Source organism: Myxocyprinus asiaticus, chromosome 45, assembly GCF_019703515.2.
Source record: "Myxocyprinus asiaticus isolate MX2 ecotype Aquarium Trade chromosome 45, UBuf_Myxa_2, whole genome shotgun sequence".
NCBI classification, from domain to species: Eukaryota; Metazoa; Chordata; class Actinopteri; order Cypriniformes; family Catostomidae; genus Myxocyprinus; species Myxocyprinus asiaticus.
In genome coordinates this window covers 20,814,126-20,837,572 of record NC_059388.1, presented here as the reverse complement: position 1 = coordinate 20,837,572, position 23,447 = coordinate 20,814,126, and the positions used below count along the sequence as shown (strand labels likewise).

Sequence of the window (23,447 nt, the reverse complement as noted above, 5' to 3'; positions counted from 1 at the left end):
GTGTTGTAGTAAACGTTAAAAATGAAAATTGGTGTTCTAGTGTGTATAAGAGGTAAATTTAGCAAAATGTATGTATTTTCACCGAAAATGTACTAGTGTGGACGTGGCCTAACATTCTGCCATGGAAGACAGACAGACATACGCACTTGAAATGACATGAGGGTAAGTAAATGATAACAGAAATTTAATTTTTTGGTTAACTTTATCTTTAATATCCCTTCAATTTAATTTAATACAGGCCACTCAGTCAAAATAACGATGAACAATCCACTTGAAATGTTAAGTTTGCGGCGAGATTAAAATTCAATTCAATATTTGAAAGCAACATTGGCACACCAAATTTTCCAAGTAGGTATAGCTGCAGGCCGGGGATGTCCAAAAGAGGGCAGGGTTACTCCAAAAGGGGGTTGCGCCAACTCCAAAAGGGGGCATCACTGCCAATCACAGTTAGGGTTAGGGAAAGCGTTAGGTTAAGGGCTCCCTATATCTTTGCTGGTGGTTGGAGCTCCCTTCCCTTTTTAGGGCTCTGCCTGCAGCTATATCCTTCTCAAATTTTCTGTCCTTTTTCCATTTTACGCTTCATTAACATGCAGCGACATAGTAAGTACCATGGTAATATATGTCATTATATCAGAAACCCTCCCCTCGACAAAATACGATAACAAGTGGTCACAGGAGACGAACGTAAATATCAGGCGATAAATGGTGATCTGTCTCTCCTGACCAGTTGTGATCGTATCACAATCACAGATAGTATGTAAATATTTGGTGTAAACAGGGCCAAAGAGACAAATCTTTTCTCAACAGTTAAAGCTTTTAGTAATAGGAATGAATTTATCCTTCCTCCCAGCAGTCTTGCTCCACTTCTTAAGTAGCCACCATGATCCACACACACCCACTGTTGCCACCCATCATCCTCCAGCTGGATAAGTGACAACAATTTCCTCCTGTGTCCCCGTTTAGAGGCGGTACTCCTGATTATCTGCACTCTCAGAGAATGGAGCTCTTCTGCCGTGCCACTTTAGATCATCATACAATTACGCACCCCCCGTGTACCCTTGCTTTCCAAGAGCGGAGAGGTAGAATCGATGGGGGGGGGGGCAATGGGAAACACAGTGATCAGGGCCTGAGAGGATGAGATCAGATCAAGGGCGTCTTCAAACACACTGATTGAGACATCATTACTCAGCAGTTCCGAGGGAAATTAGAGGTTATCTCAGTGATAACTGGGTGGAGAAAAATCAGGGTGCAGTACAACACTCCAAGGCGGTGTTTAGCACGAAATACTGCAGTTTTGTGTATGACAAAACAGCAAGAAAATGTCACCCACCATTCTAAGGGCTGGCATCTGTAAATGAGTAGGATTTTGACGTTTTGCATATGATGGAACTAGTGATAGACCGCTATATTAGACAGGCTGATTAATCTGACAATTTTGAAAATTCCGTATTTGAAGAGGAGGAAACTGTAAAGTTCACTAGACTGATTCAAATTGATAACTCACGAGTCTTATTTAAAATTGTTAATAAAACGATTAAAAGAATCAGCTCATGAGTCATATATTCATAAATAGGACTATACTGGTCATGCTTTACGTTAGTTTTTGTGTGCAGCCAGCAAAGACAACGTGAAAAGAAGTGTCTTTCTATTATTTTGTTTTACTCCGAATTTTTATCTTATCACATTCAGTGCACACTCACAACTCTGGTAAACGTAATTTCTTTTGCTGGAAGAAACATCTTGTTTGCCATCTTTAATCGGTTTTATGTATACAGTATAACAGCATTATATTGGCCACTGGCCACCCCGCTCTATAGATTTTGGAATCTGCATAAGCCATTGAAAAACACATATTGCTCAACCCCTACATGAACCACAGCAGGTGAAAACAATGGAGGACGCTTCCATTTCACATAACAGAAGCAGAAGAATGTTCTTATAAATATAAAGGGATAATTATCTCCAAAGCAGAAATGACATTTTGTGTTGGAAACTACATTTAATATGTAGGAGTGACATAAAAGCCTAATTAAGATGGACTTGAGCAGCTTGATAAAGGACTGCCATGTAATTTTCGCTGGCTCTTAAGCATGTTCTAGTTCATTTCGCACCCTGTTACACTAATTAACGGCTGAGACTATGACCGCATGAAATTACAGCCAACAAAATCATATGCTTAACAAAAGGGATTTTGACAGTTTCTGGACAGTCTGAAGGCAGGCGTGAGCACAACATCAAACAATAATTACGTCTGTCTTTGAGAGCCTCGGTATGTGGTGCGCAACGACTCCTCCAAAGTAACGAAATATGGATGGAGAATTCAAGCATGAAAATCGTAACCCGGTGGCGACAGCTTTCTGTTATCTGCTATCAACTGATTCCCAAAACTCTGCTTAAAAGAAAATCCACATGGTAAGATCTGAAAATGTAATGTCATAGAGTGATTTTGACAGCCAAGCAGAAGATTTTCAAAGTAGACTGGCCTGTTTCAGAAGATACTGATGCATAACCAAAATGCTTTACATTCCCATCAAGAAATGGCAGCATCTCAGTTCTGTCAACTTGTTGATGCTGTCCATAATCACTCCAGGAGAGAAGATGGCTTAAACACACAAAACATGTCTGATGACCAGTACATTTAATTTGCTTGGAAATTCAATGGCTGAAGAACTCTGATATTTAAAGAGATTAAAAGAAAAGTCAATTCCAATATAAGTGCTTCAGGAGTCCATTAAACAATATTGTGTAGGTATGTGCAAAACACTGAAATCTACTAGTCTGAACAAATATTCAGTCTTAAGGAAGCACTGTATAATTAAAATGATTTTGAATTCAACTGACTCAGATTGGATGCATTTCTAAGTGGTGTTTAAGATGTGTTCAAAAACAGCTAGATAGAGCGCAATGATATGGAGCAGAATGCAGGGGTCTTGAGAAATGTTTTTAAATGTTGGACAGTTTTTTTAAAACTTTAACTTAACACTCTTAGGGGGACGAGCTAAAAAAAAAAAAAAAAAGTGAGACAATACAACGACCAAAATTGTCTGCCTGTATATGCAAGGATGTAGTGGTTTTACTTTAAATGGGAATAATTTAAACACGCAACCTACCGAGAGGATTAACTAAAACGCAGCACTCTGTCAGCATGCAAATTTTTTTTCCCCCTCCCCTTTTCTCCCCAATCTGGAATGCCCAGTGCACTCTATGTCCTCGTGGTGGCGTAGTGACTCGCCTCAATCTGGGTGGCGGTGGATGAATCTCAGTTGCCTCCGCGTCTGAGACCGTCAATCCGTGCATCTTATCACATGGCTTGTTGAGCGCGTTACCGCGGAGACGTAGCACGTGTGGAGGCCCACGCTATTCTCCGCGGCATCCACGCACAACTCGCCATGCGCCCCACCGAGAGCGGGAACCACACATTATAGTGACCACGAGGAGGTTACCCCATGTGACTCTACCCTCCCTAGCAACTGGGCTAATTTGGTTGCTTAGGAGAGCTGGCTGGAGTCACTCAGCACGCCTTGGATTCGAACTCGTGACTCCAGGTGTGGTAGTCAGCGTCAATACTTGCTGAGCTACCCAGGCCCCCTGTCAGCATGCTAATTAAAACACTGCTTAAAATATCAAAACTATAAATACACGAAAAATGGTAACATTTAACAATGTTGAATTTGTTAACATTAGTTAACTACAACATTATAGCACTTATTAATCTTGGCTAATTAATAATTAAATATTATTCATGGTTAATTCATGATACCTAAAGAATTTACTAATGTTAGCGAACAGAACCGAAAAAAAAAAAAAAAATCTCTATTAATAAGAAATATTAAATACTTACTGCTGGATGCGCTGGAGGGGGAGTGGAAGCAGGTCCTCTAGTTTCTGCTGATGGAACTCAGGCCTTGACTCCTGGAGCTTCTTAAACCGTCTGAAGGCTTTGTTCTTCTTTACCTGAACCTGAGAAAAAGATGAGCCATAACTGTGAATCAACTCTATAAAGTTCGGCTGCCAGGATCAGATCTTAAAGTATGAGTAGAATGAATTTAATAATGCTAGAGATTAAATTCTGTTAATGTTCCATTAGTCCCAGTAGCCAGACTTCTGACTATTAAAATAAAGTCTGGTCCCCACTGTAGCTTTTTCTGGCCAACAACCACCCTCTTAGACAGGAAGAGACCATCTGACCAACATGGCAAACCATGGTTTTCCTTTTGTTTTAATGCAGCGTTTAGGAGCGTGGTTAAACTCTGAAATTTTATAGTAATAGGCTGGTGTGAATTGTATTGAATTGTGTATTCAGTCTTGCTTGTGAATCTCACTCATGCATAGCAAAACATCTCTGTTGTCTCTTTATCATTACAAGCAAGTAAACTTGCTTCTGTTTTTAAATATATATTTATGTGTACCACATCAGGCTAATGATAGACAGTGTCTACATTAGCAGAGCAAATAACACTTTCTGAATTCATAAATGTAATTTTTTTTTCTCGAATTGTGCTTCCCAAAGAAAAGTGTGGATCTGGACTTTGTTTGTGTGCCAAGTAAATAAATAGACACATCAAGTACACAAACAATCCTTCATCTTCAAACGGTGCACACCATGTACAACACCTGCTCAGCTAACATTTATGGTGGAGGCAGCTGGGGTCTCCCTCTGAGAAACACAATCACATTAAATCACAGCATGCTGGACATGCTGTGAGAGGAATCCTTTATTCAGTGCAGGCAAAGAAATAATGGTGTTTTAGAAATACAATATAAAAATACTGCCATTTTAATTGTGAGATGGGGAAATCAGACTTTAGACATCTTTAGAGTTCTATTTCAATTTTAAAAATTTGGGATAGACCAATAATCAGTTGACCAAAAAACATGTGTATTTACCAGCATTAACCAATCATAACTTAATTGTTTATCAGTTCTTTAATATCAGGTCTACCAATAAGCGCTGCCATATAGGGGATCTCTGAAGAATAGCACAAAACAAAGCCATTACACTACCATGCATTCTAAAGGAAACAACAGTATTCAAAGTTAAAAGTTACTTAATGTATCATTTACATACCATATAGCTTTCATAACAGCTATACAATATCACAAGAGAAATGTATAGCATTTTAAGCTTAACAGTGAGACAGATAAAACTGAGCAACGATTTAGATTGCAAAAAAAAAAAAAAAAAATCTGAAAAAAATATAATGGAAGTAACAATAATAATAACATTATTATTATTAATAATAAAAACATTTATTATTTTTATGAAAATATGTATTAATTAATAATAATTATTACAATAGTTAATAATAATAATAATAGTTATTATTATTAATAATAATAATAATAATAATAATAATAATTAATGATTATTAATAATAAAAATAATAATAACAGTTATCAGTTCTCCATATTAGTTATCGGACACAGAATTCATCAGTATTCGTCCTTAAAAAAAAATTCTGGCCGATCTCTTATAATAATGATAGCAGGGATATTATGTGAAGCGATCTATGAAAAAGATGACTCTTGTAAAAATACTGCAAAATGCACTCAGGATGGAGGTGACACTGAGCATCTAGAGGGACAGATCGCCATGTTTGAGTCACGTACCATGGCGAAAACGCTGCCTCGAGTTCTCGTGATCCATGTAGGCCTGGCTGGAGAATCAATGCTAACTTAAACAACTCAGTCTCCAATCAATGGGAATCGGTCAATTTGCCGCAGACGTATTCCTCCTCTTAATTAAGACATTAATATCAGTAAGGCTCCAGGCTTCCCCCAGATAAATAAGAGCACATGTTAGCACTACCGTGGCTCTGTGGCTAGACACCATATGGAGGAGATTTGGTGTGAGGCTAACACACTAAACGACCTTTCCACTAATACATATTTGGTGTCAAACACAATTACTCGCATTGAGTGAAACATCTCCAGTTTGAAAATCAGACTAAAATTCCCCCCTAAGTTGGCAGAAGCACCGTAAGAAGTAGTTAGCACTAGCTTAGTGATGCGATGATTCCGCAAACTGGTTTGGCCTAACAAGGAATCAGTCATCCGTACACTTGTGTGCAGGTGCCTTGCTGAGGGAGGAGATAATTAGCAAAGAGAAAGATCCCCCAATGGACTTTTTTTCAGCCAACTGATGGAGGCTGCCCACTTAAGTCAGGCGTAATGAGAAGGTAGTGTTGGACCTAATAGTACCGCTGGGCTTTGCCTGGGAAAGATCTGTTTGCACAGAGTGTCATCCATAAGCCTTAATCAGGTAGGTGACTCCATTTTTTATATATATATATATATATATATATATATATATATATATATATATATATATATATATATATATATATTTTTTTTTTTTTAACGTTCCACACGTCAATCATTTTGAATGGCGAACTGGCGATCTTTGAGTTACTGACCTGACATTGTGCCTACTCTTTATTTCCCACAAGGTTGAGCATAACAATATGGTACAATGAAAAAGAAGTGCCATAGAGGAGCTGTACAATGTCTTAATGGATTTAGACTAATTAGAACTGGAGCATGACATACTGTCAATCCCACACATTACCACAGATCTATAACAAATACATATTCATGATTTCATATTGACAGACATAGCCACCAGCTCTTGTGTGAGGAGATGACCTCTATCCAGATTTTTATTCAAAGGCAACTCACTCACAAAAAGTCAATACTGAAACTCATTCAATTTAGTAACTAATGCAGCAAGTACAAAATGATAAAAGAACATTTAAAGAACAAGAGTAAATCAACACAGAATCAGTGAAACATAATAACATGTTATGTATAATTACTAGAGCTGTCAGAATTAACGCGTTAACGCATGCGATTAATTTATTTAAAACATTTAACGCGTTCATTTGGCTTAATCGCGATTAACGCATTTACCGTTAATACAGCATAAACACTGGTGCGAATGGCGGAACCTTTGTGATGTGTCCACCTGCAGTCATTACACTGACGCACACGTCACAAAGACACAGTCCCAGAGCCCTCCTACCAAGAAGAGCCTACAAGCTTAGCATAAAACAGCATAGACACTCTATGGGCTGTCGTAAAATGCTAGTTGACTGTCTCCTATGATAGAGCCACGGAGGTTATCATCTCAGTAAGTAAAAAAATCTCTGACAGTGCCTCCCTATCAGTGATAAAATGATGGACAAAGGAGCTCATAGCACTATTTGAGGTACAATACAAGCCCAGATGGGAATTGTGATAGGAAACAAGTATTTTTTTAGCCTATGTAAGGTGTATTTTAATTATCACAGAAGCACACCAAACCTTATTTATCACCAAAACCCAAATATCGACTGTGTAAATGTAGCCTATTAGAAGTGCACAGTGAGGTCTTTTATACCTACACGTTGAACCTACCATAAGAACTTTTTTAGCCGTCAGGATGTTGTCAACATAAGTATTGTACAGCTGGAGGTGAGTGCAGAACTCCTCAAACCCGACACCAAACCTCTCCTCTTCTAGATGGGCGAGTAGTGTCCTGTTTCAAGAAAATACATCTCATATTAGACCCACAGTTTGTGTAAAATGCAACTGAAGTTAAAGGATAAAGGGTCGTTCAGACCGAACGTGTTCTTGCGTCAAAAAGAGCTAGACACAATGCAATGAATGGAACAAAATGAAGGTGTCTCAAGACGCATTTTTGAAAGCTATTTTAACCCTTAAATGCATACCTCGGGTCTTTAGTGACACGGGACTTCATTCCACCCCTCCCCAATACCGCATCCATTTTTTTTGGAGTTGTGCCCACACTGCTTTAGTATTCTTGAATCTCTAGTGTAAGACACAAAAAATGCCAAAATTGCAAAATATTTCTATTTTTTATAATGGTTTAAGTACCAAATTAGAGACACTAGGTATGCATTTTATTTTTTTTATTTTGGTACTTCCATAAATTATATTTTTATGATTATTTCATATCTACATAACTTTACTATCACAGGATATTTCTTTGTTTATTACCAGAGGAATGAGTTCTATATTCATACAAATGAATACTATATCATGTTGGTTTTCTGTGCAACAATGAATTAACAACAATGGTGATTTATCAGTATTCCATATGCATGTCCACATTCATATTATACATGCAAGGTGGCGCTGATGTTTCAGCGATTGATTTGAGATATATTTGACACTGTTATTTGATGAAGAAACAACATGAAAGTTAACTATAGCAAGTGTAACACATGAACAATGTGATATGACTTTTGCCATTGATATATGAAGAATAAAACATCGAAATATATCAAAATATATTTTATTCTATTATTTTCTAATTGTCTTGAAAATATTTTGAAAATTTAACACTATCTGGGCAATTTGTAGATCCATTTGTGATAGATATAAATGTCAAGTCTCTAAAGACCTGACTACGTAAGAGTGTTTGGAAAATTCCCATGCATTTAAGGGTTAAACTGACATGGTGGCTTAAAAACACAGCACTCATGAGCAGTACGCTGAAAAAACAGCAAGGCACGATGCATCGGTCAAATATGTCCGTCTAGCATGTTTATATAGAAAACAGTTAAAAAAATAGCAGAGACAGACGCAAAGAACAGGTTCGGTGTGAACAGCCCCTACCACCCTGTCTACACCGGACACGTCTGTTGACGCTACACAACGTGCCGCAACAACTTGAGGCTGTCTACACTGGACACGTCGATGCGAATATTCTAAACCATTTATTTGGTTTGTTGGCAGTAGTAGCGGCAGCGCGTACAGTGTAAAATGGAACGGGACACCCGTTTACTGTCGGCGCGCCGGATGCGCCGTAACGGACGCTTCCAGTGTAGACAGCATCATTGATTATAATGGGGTTCTATTGCTTTTGAAGCGATGCACCGCCCGCATCCGGTGTAGACAGGGCATAAGTGTGTGATTTCTGGCGTTCCTCAACAGAACTGAAAATACACTGACTGTTTTCAAACAGGTTTTTCTGAACTCTCTACCAATTTGCCACTGGTTGGTCAAACAGATAGTCCGGTCCCAAACTACCACCATTGGTTTGTTACTAATGTTGCTGTATCAGGCTTGTAGGTAAGCCTACAGATTGTTTTAAAAGCGGAAAAGAGCCAGTGTTCACACTTTTTTTGGAGGAATAAACCTTGAATGGCTTACAATTGTCTCACCACATTAAAGTGGTATAGGAAAAAGTATTTTAACCTCATAAAATATAAACACTTCACCTTTTACATCGATGTAAAATAAGCTCAATATAGATCAAATAAGTTATGTTTTAATTTAATCAGAGTTCATTGATTTAACCAACCCTCAAATGTGTTAGTAGCAGCAAATCTGGTCAATATCCTACCCTGTAGTTTTGCTATTCCAATCAAAAAACAACGATAATCCTTGTACTGTTTTGGAAAGCAAGGCATTTGTCATGTCACAAATAACGAGGGGGGGGTTAGTTCAGAGGTAGATGTATTTGCGAATGGAAGTGTTTTTAGTCAGATGTGTGTGGTGTCATCCAAGGGCCCCTCCCTGTGGGTGACATACTTATTTGAGACAAGGGTGCTGGGGCTAGCGCCCAAGGGCAAGCGTGTGACGCTTTGTAGTGGGAACGCACTCATTGCGAAACCAGGAACAAAACAAGGCGTTCAAGAGGAATGGAAGAGATGGTGCTCTGGCTGTCAGGCACATTAGGGTGACATGGGTATAATTCAAGGGTGAGGGTGTTGACACTTGTTAGGAAGCTTATTATCCAAACTAGGTGAGGTAGACCAAACAGAAATATAGGTACAGATACATGCACACACTCTCTCTCTCTAATGATGTTCCCTGAGACTTAACATTTTTACATGCTGAAAGGAGGAGCATTTTGCGGTTGAAGTTGATTTAAATAGATTTTAATGAAGTTGCAAGCCAAGGTAGCTTCTGTTCATAATCAGGAGATGCCAGAGCAGCTGAGAGAGTTCTAACGAGGGCAAAGGGCGGGAAAATCAGTGCTTCCTTTTTCCTTCTCACAGCCAGAGGCTATTATGATAAATATGAAATTATGAGGTACATTTTTTATATTCTTTTTTAGGGCAATTAAATTCTCTGGCCGTCTGGAAGATGACAAAGATAACATAAGCATTCCTTCTGCGTCACGTTAATCTACATTAATTCCTAACAGTTGCGACATTTGGCCTGGGCACAGACTCAACCAAACAATAGAGGCCTATTTGGCTTCATCTGTGGGAAGAGAGAACTGAGGAATACTAATTATTGCCACTGAATAGTTAGCAGAGACACAAACACACGTAAAAACAGAAATCTGTAAAGGAAATAACAGGACGTTGTAGAACCCAAAAGCAGCGTTCGGTGTGAACAGAGATACACCCCTCCCCTTAATAATGACAGGGAGCCTCTGCCTTCTTATTGCATTGTATTTGATCTATTTTCACACCACATTTACTGTCATTAAGAAACCCCCTAGACACACTCGTTCAGAGTATTTATCTCTCAAATATGTTTTTGATTTTATGCTACTTAATAAAGTGACAGCCCTTTCAAGTTGGTGATCACTGTGTATTACAGTGCATTCTGAGATAATTGGGTTGTTCGCACTATTGCCCTATCCCCATATCACATAAACAGCTATAATTCTGACAAATGGCACCGGTGTGTCAATATATTCAGGTTTTGTTTGTTTTGTTCAGCAGCATTTAATGAATCCAAAATGTATTTAAGTGTTCGCCAACCCAAGAGTATCAACGAGGTACAAAGAATAAACTTGAAACCAATTGCAGCTTAGTCTTTTAAACGTAAACATAGCTGACAAACTTTTTATATTTCCTAAGAATTCATTGCATTTGGGGGGCCTGGTTAGCTCAGCGAGTATTGACGCTGATTACCACCCCTGGAGTCACGAGTTCGAATCAAGGGTGTGCCGAGTGACTCCAGCCAGGTCTCCTAAGCAACCGAATTGGCCCGGTTGCTAGGGAGGTTAGAGTCACATGGGGTAACGACCCTTTGGTCACGATTAGTGGTTCTTGCTCTCAATGGGGTGCGTGGTAAGTTGTGTATGGATAGCGGAGAACAGCTTGAGCCTCCACATGCTGCGAGTCTCCGTGGTGTCATACACAGTAAGCCATGATAAGATGCATGGATTGACTATCTCCGAATAGGCAACTGAGACCTGTCCTCCGCCACACGGATTGAGGTGAGTAACCGCGCCACCACGAGGACCTAGTAAGTAGTGGGAATTGGGGATAATAATAATAATAATAATAATAAAAAAAAGATTCATTGCATTTAAACAAATCACCTTTGAGGTTGCTGTCATGTTCCCAATTCCCAATGCGCTTTTAAGTCCTCATGGTTGCGTAGTGATTCGCCTCAATCCGGGTGGCGGAGGACAAATCTCAGTTGCCTCAGCGTCTGAGACCGTCAACCTGTGCATCTTATCACGTAGCTTGCCGAGCACGTTGCCAAGGAGACATAGCGCGTGTGGAGGCTTCACGCCATCCACGCTCAACTCACCACGTGCCCCACCGATAACGAACCACATTATAGCGACCACGAGGAGGTTACCCCATGTACCCTCCCTAGCAACCGGGCCAATTTGGTTGCTTAGGAGATCTGTCTGGAGTCACTCAGCACAACCTGGGATTTGAACTAGCAAACTCCAGGGGTTGTAGCCAGCGTCTTTTACCACTGAGCTACCCAGGCCCCCAAAATGTTTTGAGGGTGTTTAATGAAAACTGCTTTAAGACTGGGTTTTATTGTCATCAGGGTTTCGCAATTGCTTCAACCAGGCAAAATGCAACAACAAACTATTTGCCTGTTCACACTGAATGCAAAACTGTTGCTCGACATAATACAAACACAGCCAATCAGAAAAAAAGGTATTTCATGTTTAACATTTTGTGGAGCGGGACTTAGGACCAATGAGATTTCACTGTGATTTTCAGATTTCATTGTATCTCGTCTGGTTGGGACACGTGTAAGATTGTACTCCATTATTTAGCACTAATTAATGCATCAGTCAAGAATGGCTTATAATATTCGATTGGATCCATAAAATCCCATATTATTTTTACAATACAATACCATTTTTCAAACAAAGTGCACAGTTGCAATAATAGAAACCAAGTTATCGTCAAAAATTTGTGGCTGATTATAAAAAAAACTTGAATTAACACAGAGTTCGCTTTGAGCGCTCATCAGTTTATTGCATTATACCTGGTTACAACACAGTGTTAGACTGTGCTCTTTTTTTAAATTGTTAAGCTCTAATTAATGCCTAATTAAAGCTGCACTATGTAACATTATGCTCTCTAGGAACATCTGTGATTGAAACTTAATTGCAAGCAATTTGCTGAAGAACACTTTGCGTCAGTCGTGTTTCGTCACTGCTCTTCTGGTGGATGAAACTCATGATTTGAGCTTAACTGAACATCACCTGTGTGTGTGATCATAACTGGGAGATATTCAGAGCCAGAGTCATAAAATGCTACTTTCATTTTGATATTATGCTATACAATTAAACCTTTAAAACTTAAATATTACTTGCTTTGATGAAGATAAAAAACACCTATATTATATATATATATTTTGAATGAATGGATTTTACACTTTCCTGACATTACACTCAAAGCGCATTTACATAGAGAAAAGGGGAATCAATCCTCTCAATCATCATCAGTTACCAGTACATTTAAAAATGAATTTAAGTGCTTTATCTACCATTAATGTTTGTATTGTACTACACATCAATATAAGAGGTGAAACTCGTGATATGGCTGATATGAGTTAAATCGAAGACTTTTATTTTTATAGTACGCTATATTGTACAGCCTCAGTTGATAATGCAAGTGAACTGTAATACTACAATAGTATGTCTATGCAATGCACACAACAACAACATAAACTAAAAACATAACATGAGGATTCAATTATGATGGGTATAAAATATACTTTATTAAACATGAAAATGCACAATATAGCAACTACAAGAACATGTCACAGTAACTTCCCCCGACAACGAAGATAAATCGCAATTGGTTAACACACGAGTAATGTTCGATTCATAGAAGCATGACAACCAATATTAGCTTCAACAACCCTATCAGACAACATATCCAAGCATTATAGCAGGTAAACAACTTAGCCAAACGGATAACAGATAAAAATCCATCCAGATTTCTGAATGCTGTCCTGAACCGTGCGAGTGTGACTGACTGAACTGAATGTAGTTTCTCCAGCCGGAACATGAGACAGCCGGCACTTCTTTCCTGTGTTTACGAACATGATGTAATGACGCAAGGACGTATGACATAAGCCAGCGATTTCATGCCAAATCAGACCAGACACCTCAAAATACAAATAATTTTTATAGGCTTACCGTAGTGAAGGTAAGGACATTGGTTTTAAACACTGATTGTTTATGTACTCATTCAATAATGGCAATTTGTTCATTTTTAACCAAAATAAATCTTACATAGTGAAGCTTTAATCAAGATCTGTTTATCAAATTCAATTGGGACCATAAAATTCAACACTACTTTTCTAACATGGTGCAAATTGTGTATGATAAAAATGATGGCTCAACATCCTATCATGCTTTCTCATTTTCAACAAATCCAAGATTAAAACTGATGATTTCAGCAAAGCATTTAAATAACATTTAACACCCAGTGCAAATATAAACCTGCATCTAAAGAAGCTTCCTTATAATGATGTGGTTTTGGAGTACGCAAGCACTATATTCATTTTAATCAGTCAGCCACCACTGTCTGTTCACAGATCTAAATTAAGAGACTGCCATTACGCCTCACCCGGCACTTCAATAACCGATTCTAATGATGATATATGATAACCAAGCACAGATATATCCAATACATCGGGCTCTGAAATTCAGCCCTCCATCTCCATTCAGCCACTGTTTGTAGAGCAGCCCGTCAGTCAGGCATTGATGGGAGCCTCTGGGACCCACAGTGATTCATTATTCAGACAATTTTATGATTCCTGATCAACAGGGCCTGGATGAAGCCCTCAAAGGTGGTGAGCTGTTCCCTTTTCAGTTGTTTGCTTATCACATAAAACCACACAGCATCAACTCATACAGGAACTTCAGGCAATTTGGGATTAATAAAATCTTTTAACTAGGTTTCTGTTGTTAGGAAATATTTCTTCAAACGTGATTTCTCTTATGCAGGTTTGAAGCTCTTCATAAAGGCTGGAAGCATGTTTGCTCTCAGGCTATTGGACATAGTTTCGGAGAGGGTTTCTGCTTGTTGCTTTCAGATGTGTTAAAACACCGGTACATCAAAACACAAAATGTTTCATGAGAGATCTGTGCCATGGATAGCCTCAGATAAAATGAACAAGAACAGGCATGACTCCTGCAAGTTAAGTTGTTGTTAGTATGCCCTGCCCGCATGGGCAGATCAATGCTGACTGTTCTTCAGGACAGTTTTTCTGATGTATTATTTAATCTTCTCGTTTCTAGCAGCTTTGGCTTTTCGTTTGCGCAGGCTGTCATGAAGCAAAGCCCGCTTAAGCAGGTGGCCTATATGAGACAGAGTCACAACTGGGCTTGAATTATGAATTAGAATTAGTACTAAGGCCACTCGACCACTGTTAAAAAAATTATTCTTAAAGTCAACTTGAAACCAAAACTATTTACTTCTTGTTAAATTCACTGTATTTAATGTACTTGTGTATGATTCAATGATGAACATTATTCCTAATGTAAAAAAAGTGTATGTTTACATTCTTTCATTAAAATGCAATAACAAGCTCAGCCTTTAAAACGACTTTCCATTTTTGCTGATGTTACAAATTTTTCCAACCCCTTTCAATTATCTGGCTCAATTCTAGATTGTTACGCCCACTTTTTATGGCCCAATCAATTCCTGGTGGATAAAAACATATCAATTCCTGCCTTTCATTCTCATTTAATATCCTGTTTTAACTCTCAAATACACTACATGGCCAAAAGTATGTGGATATTATTTCAAAATAATGGGCTTTGATAAGCCCTTTAATTCCAGTGAAGACAAATCTTAATGCTAGAGCATTCAATGATATTCTAGAGAATTAAACTAAAATGAGCAGCAAATGCTTTAAAACTTGTATTACCGATTTCTAAAGTTGGTGAACCTGTGACTAGTGTTGACATCTGGATGAAAGTCTGTGAATGTGTTGATAATGAACGTATGGCAATGAATGCATTCATTAAAAACGCATGTGCCTCTGTTTAAAACACCAGCAATTACAAAAGCTTATTTTTATCAACACATCAGGATTTGAAGACGCAAACGGCAGCATTATGTGCCAAGTCGTCTCTGATGATGGCAACAGTGGCGGGATGAAATGGAGTTCTCAGTAGAAAGTACCTCTGTAAGCCTAAAACCAGCATCCTCATCAATTTGCAATCCAATTAGAGAGAATAACATAAGATAAGACACACCAGGCAATCTTCAAGTTCTCAAACTTGATTCTGCTGTTAGACCCCAATTAATACTCCCCTATCCTCTCATCCTTTTTTAAATGTATCAAAGCTAGCCACCCTCAGCCGTCTCCCTCCCAAGAGTGGGAATATTCACTTAATTATTTAAAGGATACTTACTGGTTTATTAAATGAATGGATTTAATTGAACTGAAGATGCTTTCACTAATGTCCTGCCTGAGGGTTCCTTTGGCCTTCAAGATCTCCACAAAGTACTGTAAAAAAGATAGAGATAGGAGGGAAGAGAAAGTTAAATTTTTAGACGTCACTCGTACATGACTCTTTATCTTGTTAGTGTCAACTCTTGATGCATACCCTTGTGAAAAATCTGACAAATCTGAGGAGAGAAAAGCTTTTTGCAGCAATGACATCTCAATTACTTCTAACAGCTTAAAGCTGCACTACGCAAGATTTTTATTTTTGTTACAATTAACAAGTTAATTGAGTACATAAAAAAACATGTTCAAAATTCTGTCCTTGTCTTACCCCGACTCACTATTGTAAGTAGTGGTCGACCAATATGGGTTTTTTTAAATGGCTGATGCCGATATCCAGAGAGAAGTGTGGCCGACAGGCCGAAACGATGCTAATATATCACACAATTTAATATAGTAAATAACAAACATAAAATGTATTAAAAAAAAGAATAAACTCTTATTTACATTTACTCAATTTCACACAAAAATTTAATTTGAAAAAAGAATCTAAAAAATAATATTGTATTTTAAATGGTAGATAGCAGTTTCTTCTGATTTCTGTTTAGTCATCAAATTTTAGTAATTTATTTGCACATGAAGAAATTGTTAATATATCAGGAAGAAGGAAATAACAGTACACACAGTAGTCACACAGAAATTGCATTTTCTCCAAAAATACCAAATCAAACCAATTGTACATACAGTGCATAGCGAATAAGACATTTACTTATAGAACAAGTAAAGCACTTTTACTTTGATGTTGCACTCATAATTTTATAATATTTTTAATAATTATTTTAGTAAACTATACTTACAGTTGTGCTCAAAAGTTTGCATACCCTGGCAGAAATTGTGAAATTTTGGCATTGATTTTAAAAATATGACTAATCATGCAAAAAAAAAAAAAAACAGTCTTTTATTTAAGGATAGTGATCATATGAAGCCATTTATTATCACATAGTTGTTTGGCTCCTTTTTAAATCATAATAACAGAAATCACTCAAATGGCCCTGATCAAAAGTTTACATACCCTTGAATGTTTGGCCTTGTTAGACACACAAGGTGACACACACAGGTTTAAATGGCAATTAAAGGTTAATTTCCCACACCTGTGGCTTTTTAAATTGCAATTAGTGTCTGTGTATAAATAGTCAATGAGTTTGTTAGCTCTCACGTGGATGCACTGAGCAGGCTAGATACTGAGCCATGGGGAGCCTAAAAGAACTATAAAAAGACCTGCGTAACAAGGTAATGGAACTTCATAAAGATGGAAAAGGATATAAAAAGACATCCAAAGCCTTGAAAATGCCAGTCAGTACTGTTCAATCACTTATTAAGAAGTGGAAAATTCAGGGATCTCTTGATACCAAGCCAAGGTCAGGTAGACCAAGAAAGATTTCAGCCACAACTGCCAGAAGAATTGTTCGGGATACAAAGAAAAACCCTCAGGTAACCTCAGGAGAAATACGGGCTGCTCTGGAAAAAGACGGTGTGGTTATTTCAAGGAGCACAATACGACGATACTTGAACAAAAATGAGCTGCATGGTCGAGTTGCCAGAAAGAAGCCTTTACTGCGCCAATGCCACAAAAAAAGCCCGGTTACAATATGCCCTACAACACCTTGACACACCTCACAGCTTCTGGCACACTGTAATTTGGAGTGACGAGACCAAAATAGAGCTTTATGGTCACAACCATAAGCGCTATGTTTGGAGAGGGGTCAACAAGGCCTATAGTGAAAAGAATACCATCCCCACTGTGAAGCATGGTGGTGGCTCACTGATGTTTTGGGGGTGTGTGAGCTCTAAAGGCATGGGGAATCTTGTGAAAATTGATGGCAAGATGAATGCAGCATGTTATCAGAAAATACTGGCAGACAATTTGCATTCTTCTGCACGAAAGCTGCTCATGGGACGCTCTTGGACTTCCCAGCACGACAATGACCCTAAGCACAAGGCCAAGTTGACCCTCCAGTGGTTACAGCAGAAAAAGGTGAAGGTTCTGGAGTGGCCATCACAGTCTCCTGACCTTAATATCGTCTAGCCACTCTGGGGAGATCTCAAACGTGCGGTTCATACAAGACGACCAAAGACTTTGCATGGCCTGGAGGCATTTTGCCAAGACAAATGGGCAGCTATACCACCTGCAAGAAATTGGGGCCTCATAGACAACTATTACAAAAGACTACACGCTGTCATTGATGCTAAAGGAGGCAATACACAGTATTAAGAACTAAGGGTATGCAGAGTTTTGAACAGGGGTCATTTCATTTTTTTCTTTGTTGCCATGTTTTGGCACAATCATAAAACAATCTGTTATAACCTACAGTTGAATATGAATCCCATAAGAAATGTGTTTTGCCTGCTCACTCCTCTTTTCTTTAAAAATGGTACATATATTACCAATTCCCCAAGGGTGTGCAAACTTTTGAGAAGAACTGTATGCGTTTAATAGCACATTATCATATTAGCATATTTTTGCTGTGGTATCGAAATTGGTATCGAGAACAGTGAAATTTCACTGGTATCGACTACTGAAATTTTGGTACCATGACAACACTACAGGTAACTGCTGAGGAGAGGCTGATAGAATATGTGCTTTAGAGGTAAATAAATGAGCGCTCCACAGGAAGCTAGATCGGCTAAAGTTTTGTGAGGTTTATTACATGTGTTTAAACGAGATATGCGCATATTTGCAGACAGTATATTATATTAGTTTTATTGATATTTGCATTTTTAACATTAGAAAAGACAGTTAAAGGTTACAGGGAACTGCTGTGGAAAGAGAGGGAGAATGAAACAGGTGAGCACTGTACCATTATAGCTCAAACACATCTGCCGCGGCTCTGATATGTGGACCGTTTAAATGACACTTTGTTGCACATCTGTCTATTGTTGTAGTAACCAGATGGCACGTAACAACAAAATCATGTCGCAGTCGCTTCACATGCAAGCAGGCGATTTTCGGCACCCTCAAGAAACAAATCGGCCAAACGGGAAAATTTATTGGCTGATGCCGATCATTTAAAAAGTCAGAAATATTATAATATGTGAAATATTAAGGGTATATGCATCTCTATACATATCTAAATCTGTGACCTTACATGTGGTGCTGTGACCTTGCAGTGAAGCAGTGCTACTTTTAGTAGAAGTTATTTCTAAGAAATATTTCAAAGTATTCTTCATATTTTATACCTACAGTTGAAGTCAGAAATTTACATACACCTTAGCCAAATACATTTCTCAGTTTTTCACAATTTCTGACATTTAATCATAGAAAACTTTGCCTGTCTTAGGTCAGTTAGGATCACTACTTTATTTTAAGAATGTGAAATGTCAGAAAAATAGTAAAGAGAATTATTTATTTCAACTTTTAGTACTTTCATCACATTCCCAGTGGGTCAGAAGTTTACATACACTTTGTTAGTATTTGGTAGCATTGCCTTTATATTGTTTAACTTGGGTCAAACATTTTGGGTAGCCTTCCTCAAGCTTCTCACAATAAGTTGCTGGAATTTTGGCCTATTCCTCCAGAGAGAACTGATGTAATCGAGTCTTGCTTCAATATATCCACATAATTTTTCTTCCTCATGATGCCATCTATTTTGTGAAGTGCACCAGTCCCTCCTGCAGCAAAGCACCCCCACAACATGATGCTGCCATCCCCATGTGTTCTTCGGCTTGCAAGCCTCACCCTTTTTCCTTCAAACATAACGATGGTCATTATGGCCAAACAGTTCAATTTTTTTTTTTTTTTCATCAGACCAGAGGACATTTCTCCAAAAAGAAAGGTCTTTGTCCCCATGTGCACTTGCAAACTGTAGTCTGGCTTTTTTATGGTGGTTTTGGAGCAGTGGCTTCTTCCTTGCTGAGTCTTTCAGGTTATGTCAATATAGGACTAGTTTTACTGTGGATATATATACTTGTCTACCTGTTTCCTCCAGCAAACAACCTTGTAAAGATGCTGTTGTTCTGGGATTAATTTGCGCTTTTCGCACCAAACTGCATTCATCTCTAGGAGACAGAATGAGTCTCCTTCCTGAGCGGTATGATGGCTGCATGGTCCCATGGTATTTATACTTGTGTACTATAGTTTGTACAGATGAACGTGGTAGCTTCAGGCATTTGGAAATTGCTCCCAAGGATGAACCAGACTTGTGGAGGTCCACAATTCTTTTTTCTGAGGTCTTGGCTGATTTATTTGGATTTTCCCATGATGTCAAGAAAAGAGGCACTGAGTTTGAAGGTAGGCTTTAAAATACATCCACAGGTACACCACCAATTCAGTACACCTCCTATCAGAAGCTAACTGGCTAATTGTCTAAAGGCTTGACATAATTTTCTGGAATTTTCCAAGCTGCTTAAAGGCACAGTTAACTTAGTGTATGTAAACTTCTGACCCACTGGAATTGTAATTTAGTCAATTAAAAGTGAAACAATCTGTCTATAGACAATTGTTGGAAAAATTACTTGTGTAATACAAAAAGCAGATGTCCTAAAAGACTTGCCAAAACTATAGTTTGCTAATATTAAATCTGTGGTGTGGTTAAAAAATGAGTTTTAATGACTTCAATCTAAGTGTATGTAAACTTCTGACTTCAACTGTAGGCCTCACATCCTTGCTGCAGCTTTTTGTAGATGAATATATCCTGATTTTGTCTGTCTGGGGAAAATTTTAATAGTAATTTTAAGAACAAATCATGCATCAATCACACAGATGTTCCGTTGTTTTTAATGATTTCTTTAGATTTCATTGGATGATGTAATACTGCATGTATATGAATTCTATATAACCTTTAGTTTTATGTCTCATATTTTCTTTTTAGTTTTTTCTCCATATGTAAATAATAAATTTTAATAAATAATAATGCATTATTCATATTTAATAAAACTCTTGTCTGCTGATTCTACATGCATCGCACTACACAATGCAATTGACAATGTGCAAAAAAAATCTAGGAGTTCTCAGCTATGTTAGAGAGAAAACTAATTGGGTACCAAAAAATGCAACAGAGGCCTTGATCAGGTTATAAACCATGAATTTCAAAAGTACAGAGCCCTGATTGTGTCAAGGACCACTCAAATAGAAAACCTTGTGGCTTTGAAATGTGGTGAATAAAGCTCTCAAAGATTATTAGAATTTCAGATGTTTGATTAATTAGGATATTCTAATGATCAACACATCACAACAAATATGTTAGTCTGTTTCTGGCCATGTGTGCCATTTACAATGGCTGAGTCCAGCCCTGACAAGTGCATCTCCAATATACTGTTCAATAAAAGATTGCTCCAAGCCCATGGGCATGAATGTAAGGTTGGCTTAAAGTGGGCTTGCAGAGACACTAACCATGACGACCAGATCCAACTGTTCACAGTATCTTTGTTCGGTCTGGACTAGCTCGCGGGCTGTGCGAAGCCTCTTCCTCTCCCAGCGGTCCCGCTGCTCCTGAATGCTGCGGCTGCCCATGGGGGTGAACGGACTTGGAGCAAAACTCATGACCGATCAGTTAAGGGTACTGACTCCAGATCAGTGTTGCTACCTACAAATCAGAAAATTACTATTAATTCATCTCTATTCACGGCTAAATGTTTGCATTCACATAAATAATAAGTCATTTCTAATTTGCCCAAAGCACATTAGCAGTTGAATGACAAAGATTTTTCAATAACAATATTATTTTATCCCTCATTTTATATCAGCTTTATACGTTGAGTCTACACCTTAATAAATTATTTATAATGTTCTTATTTTAAAGGTTGAAGTGACCCACAGAAGAGTAAAAACACTGTTACTCACTATCAGTGTTAAGCAAGTTACTCAAAAATAGTAATCCACTACAAATTACTAACTACTTATCTAAAATTGTAAGCAAATTACTCTGCTGATTACTTCATGGAAAAAATTATCACATTAGAAATTATTATTATTATCAATTTTTATTGATTCCCTTCAACAAATTAAATAAACATAACAGAAAATATGGAATCAGCTTATACAAAATTAAACCCTTCCCCCCTGAACATCCATCCCCTATATTAATGACCGCCCCATCACCTAAAATACAGAGTCTGGGGCTAAATGAAATTCGAGTGTCCAATACGTCACACATAAAACTCTGAACCCTCAACCAAAATTCTTGGATCTTAACACACCACCAAAAAGCATGGGTTGTGTCCCCATCTTCTGATTGGCAACGCCAGCAGGTGGGTGTGTCTTTAAGACCAAGCCTATACAATCTAGAGGGGGTCCGATAGAATTGATGTAAAATCTTAAATTGCATAAGGTGCACCCTTGCATCTCTAGATGTAGACTTGACGTTTTATTAGAATCCTAGCCCACACTCCCTCCTCCAATACCAAGTTTAAATCTATAATAATCTCTGGAGAAGTTGAAGCTCCATCCCCCAGACTCTGAAATAACAGGGAGTAATACACTGATGCCTCATGACCTTTAACAAAAGCAGTAATCACCACTACCAGAGTATCTGCCGCTTTGGTGGGGTGTATGCTACTCCCAAAAATAGTACAGAGCAAGTGGCACAACTGTAAATACCTAAAGAATTGAGACCTGGAAATCCCAAAATGTTGAACAATATTTTCAAAGGATCTCAACTAGGGATGCACCGATCCGATACCTGGATCGGTATCGGCTCCGATACTGAAGCTTTTAGACGGATCGGGTATCGGTCCAAAGAGCCCGATCCAAATCTGATACTGTGTGTTAGTCATGTTTGTTACTGTCAAGCTCCAAAAATGACATAAAGGAACCATAAAAACACCATTAAAAGAGTTCATATGACTTTTTATTCAAAGCCACTTGAAGACATGCGATAGCTCTGTGAATCACAAAAGGCTGTGTTTAATAAGTAAATATACAGTATGTGCAGCGCCAGCGCATTAGTGAATGGTGCTGCTCTGTTGACACAAACTCACGCACAGGCTGGTGATGCACTCACGGCTATTTTTAGCATTCAAAGCAGAGTACAATATTTGAGCGCTACTCAAGAACAGCATCTCAGATGTAGATGCTCAATAGTTCGGTTCACTTACAATTAGAGCCCAATCGATATGGGATTTTTTTAGACCGATACCGATTTTAGAGAGAGAAAATTCACCGATTACCGATATGGTGCTAATTTGTAGCTAATTTTTGAGCTGGAATGAAAACAGACCTTTTCTATGTGGATTGTGCACCGATATGACTATGCAAAGGTACTCAGAAGGCTGCTTTCTTAAATATTTATATCAAAGAATATTTGACATTATTATTATTATTATACATTGTCAAAAAATGAACACTGAGAAAATAAATAAATAAAAATACGATAAATAGCTAAATAAAAATCAGTACTATGTTTAGTATAAGTCAACTGCCCACCATTAAAATAAAGAATATATAAAAATAAAATAGCTAAATAAACATTAGTACTGTATGTTAGTATAAGTCAACTGCTGACCATTTAAATACAAATAAAATAAATAGCTAAATAAACATCTGGGGTTTATTATGTACAAGTACGTTACAACTTAGCCTAGTTGTGGCGTAAATGGGCACTAAGTCAAAATTTACACTCTACTAAATATTTGACCATTGCACCATCAAACTTAGATAGAACGTAACCCTACTTATAAACTAAATATTTACGGCAGCCTCCGAGCTGAGTAACTGATGGAATAAAAAAAGCAGACTCATTTAATGACATCAATGAGCTCATGTTTTGGTTGACAGGCATCAGTCCTTTCGACATATATGATGGTGTTGGCATTTACAC

The 23,447-nt window shown here is 38.0% G+C and overlaps 1 protein-coding gene across 1 annotated transcript in view; it reads right to left on the bottom strand.

The window, feature by feature from the left end:
- The window catches only part of LOC127434974 (rho guanine nucleotide exchange factor 39-like), a 68,111-nt gene that overhangs the window by 31,110 nt on the left and 13,554 nt on the right, over positions 1–23,447 (bottom strand). The window contains exons 2-5 of the mRNA XM_051688047.1: positions 21,023–21,215; positions 15,599–15,693; positions 7,396–7,516; positions 3,842–3,960 (exon numbers count right to left, since the gene is read on the bottom strand). Of these exons, the coding sequence (XP_051544007.1) occupies positions 3,842–3,960; positions 7,396–7,516; positions 15,599–15,693; positions 21,023–21,172 (485 nt within the window). The 5' untranslated portion in view covers positions 21,173–21,215. The remainder of the gene's footprint in view (positions 1–3,841; positions 3,961–7,395; positions 7,517–15,598; positions 15,694–21,022; positions 21,216–23,447) is intronic.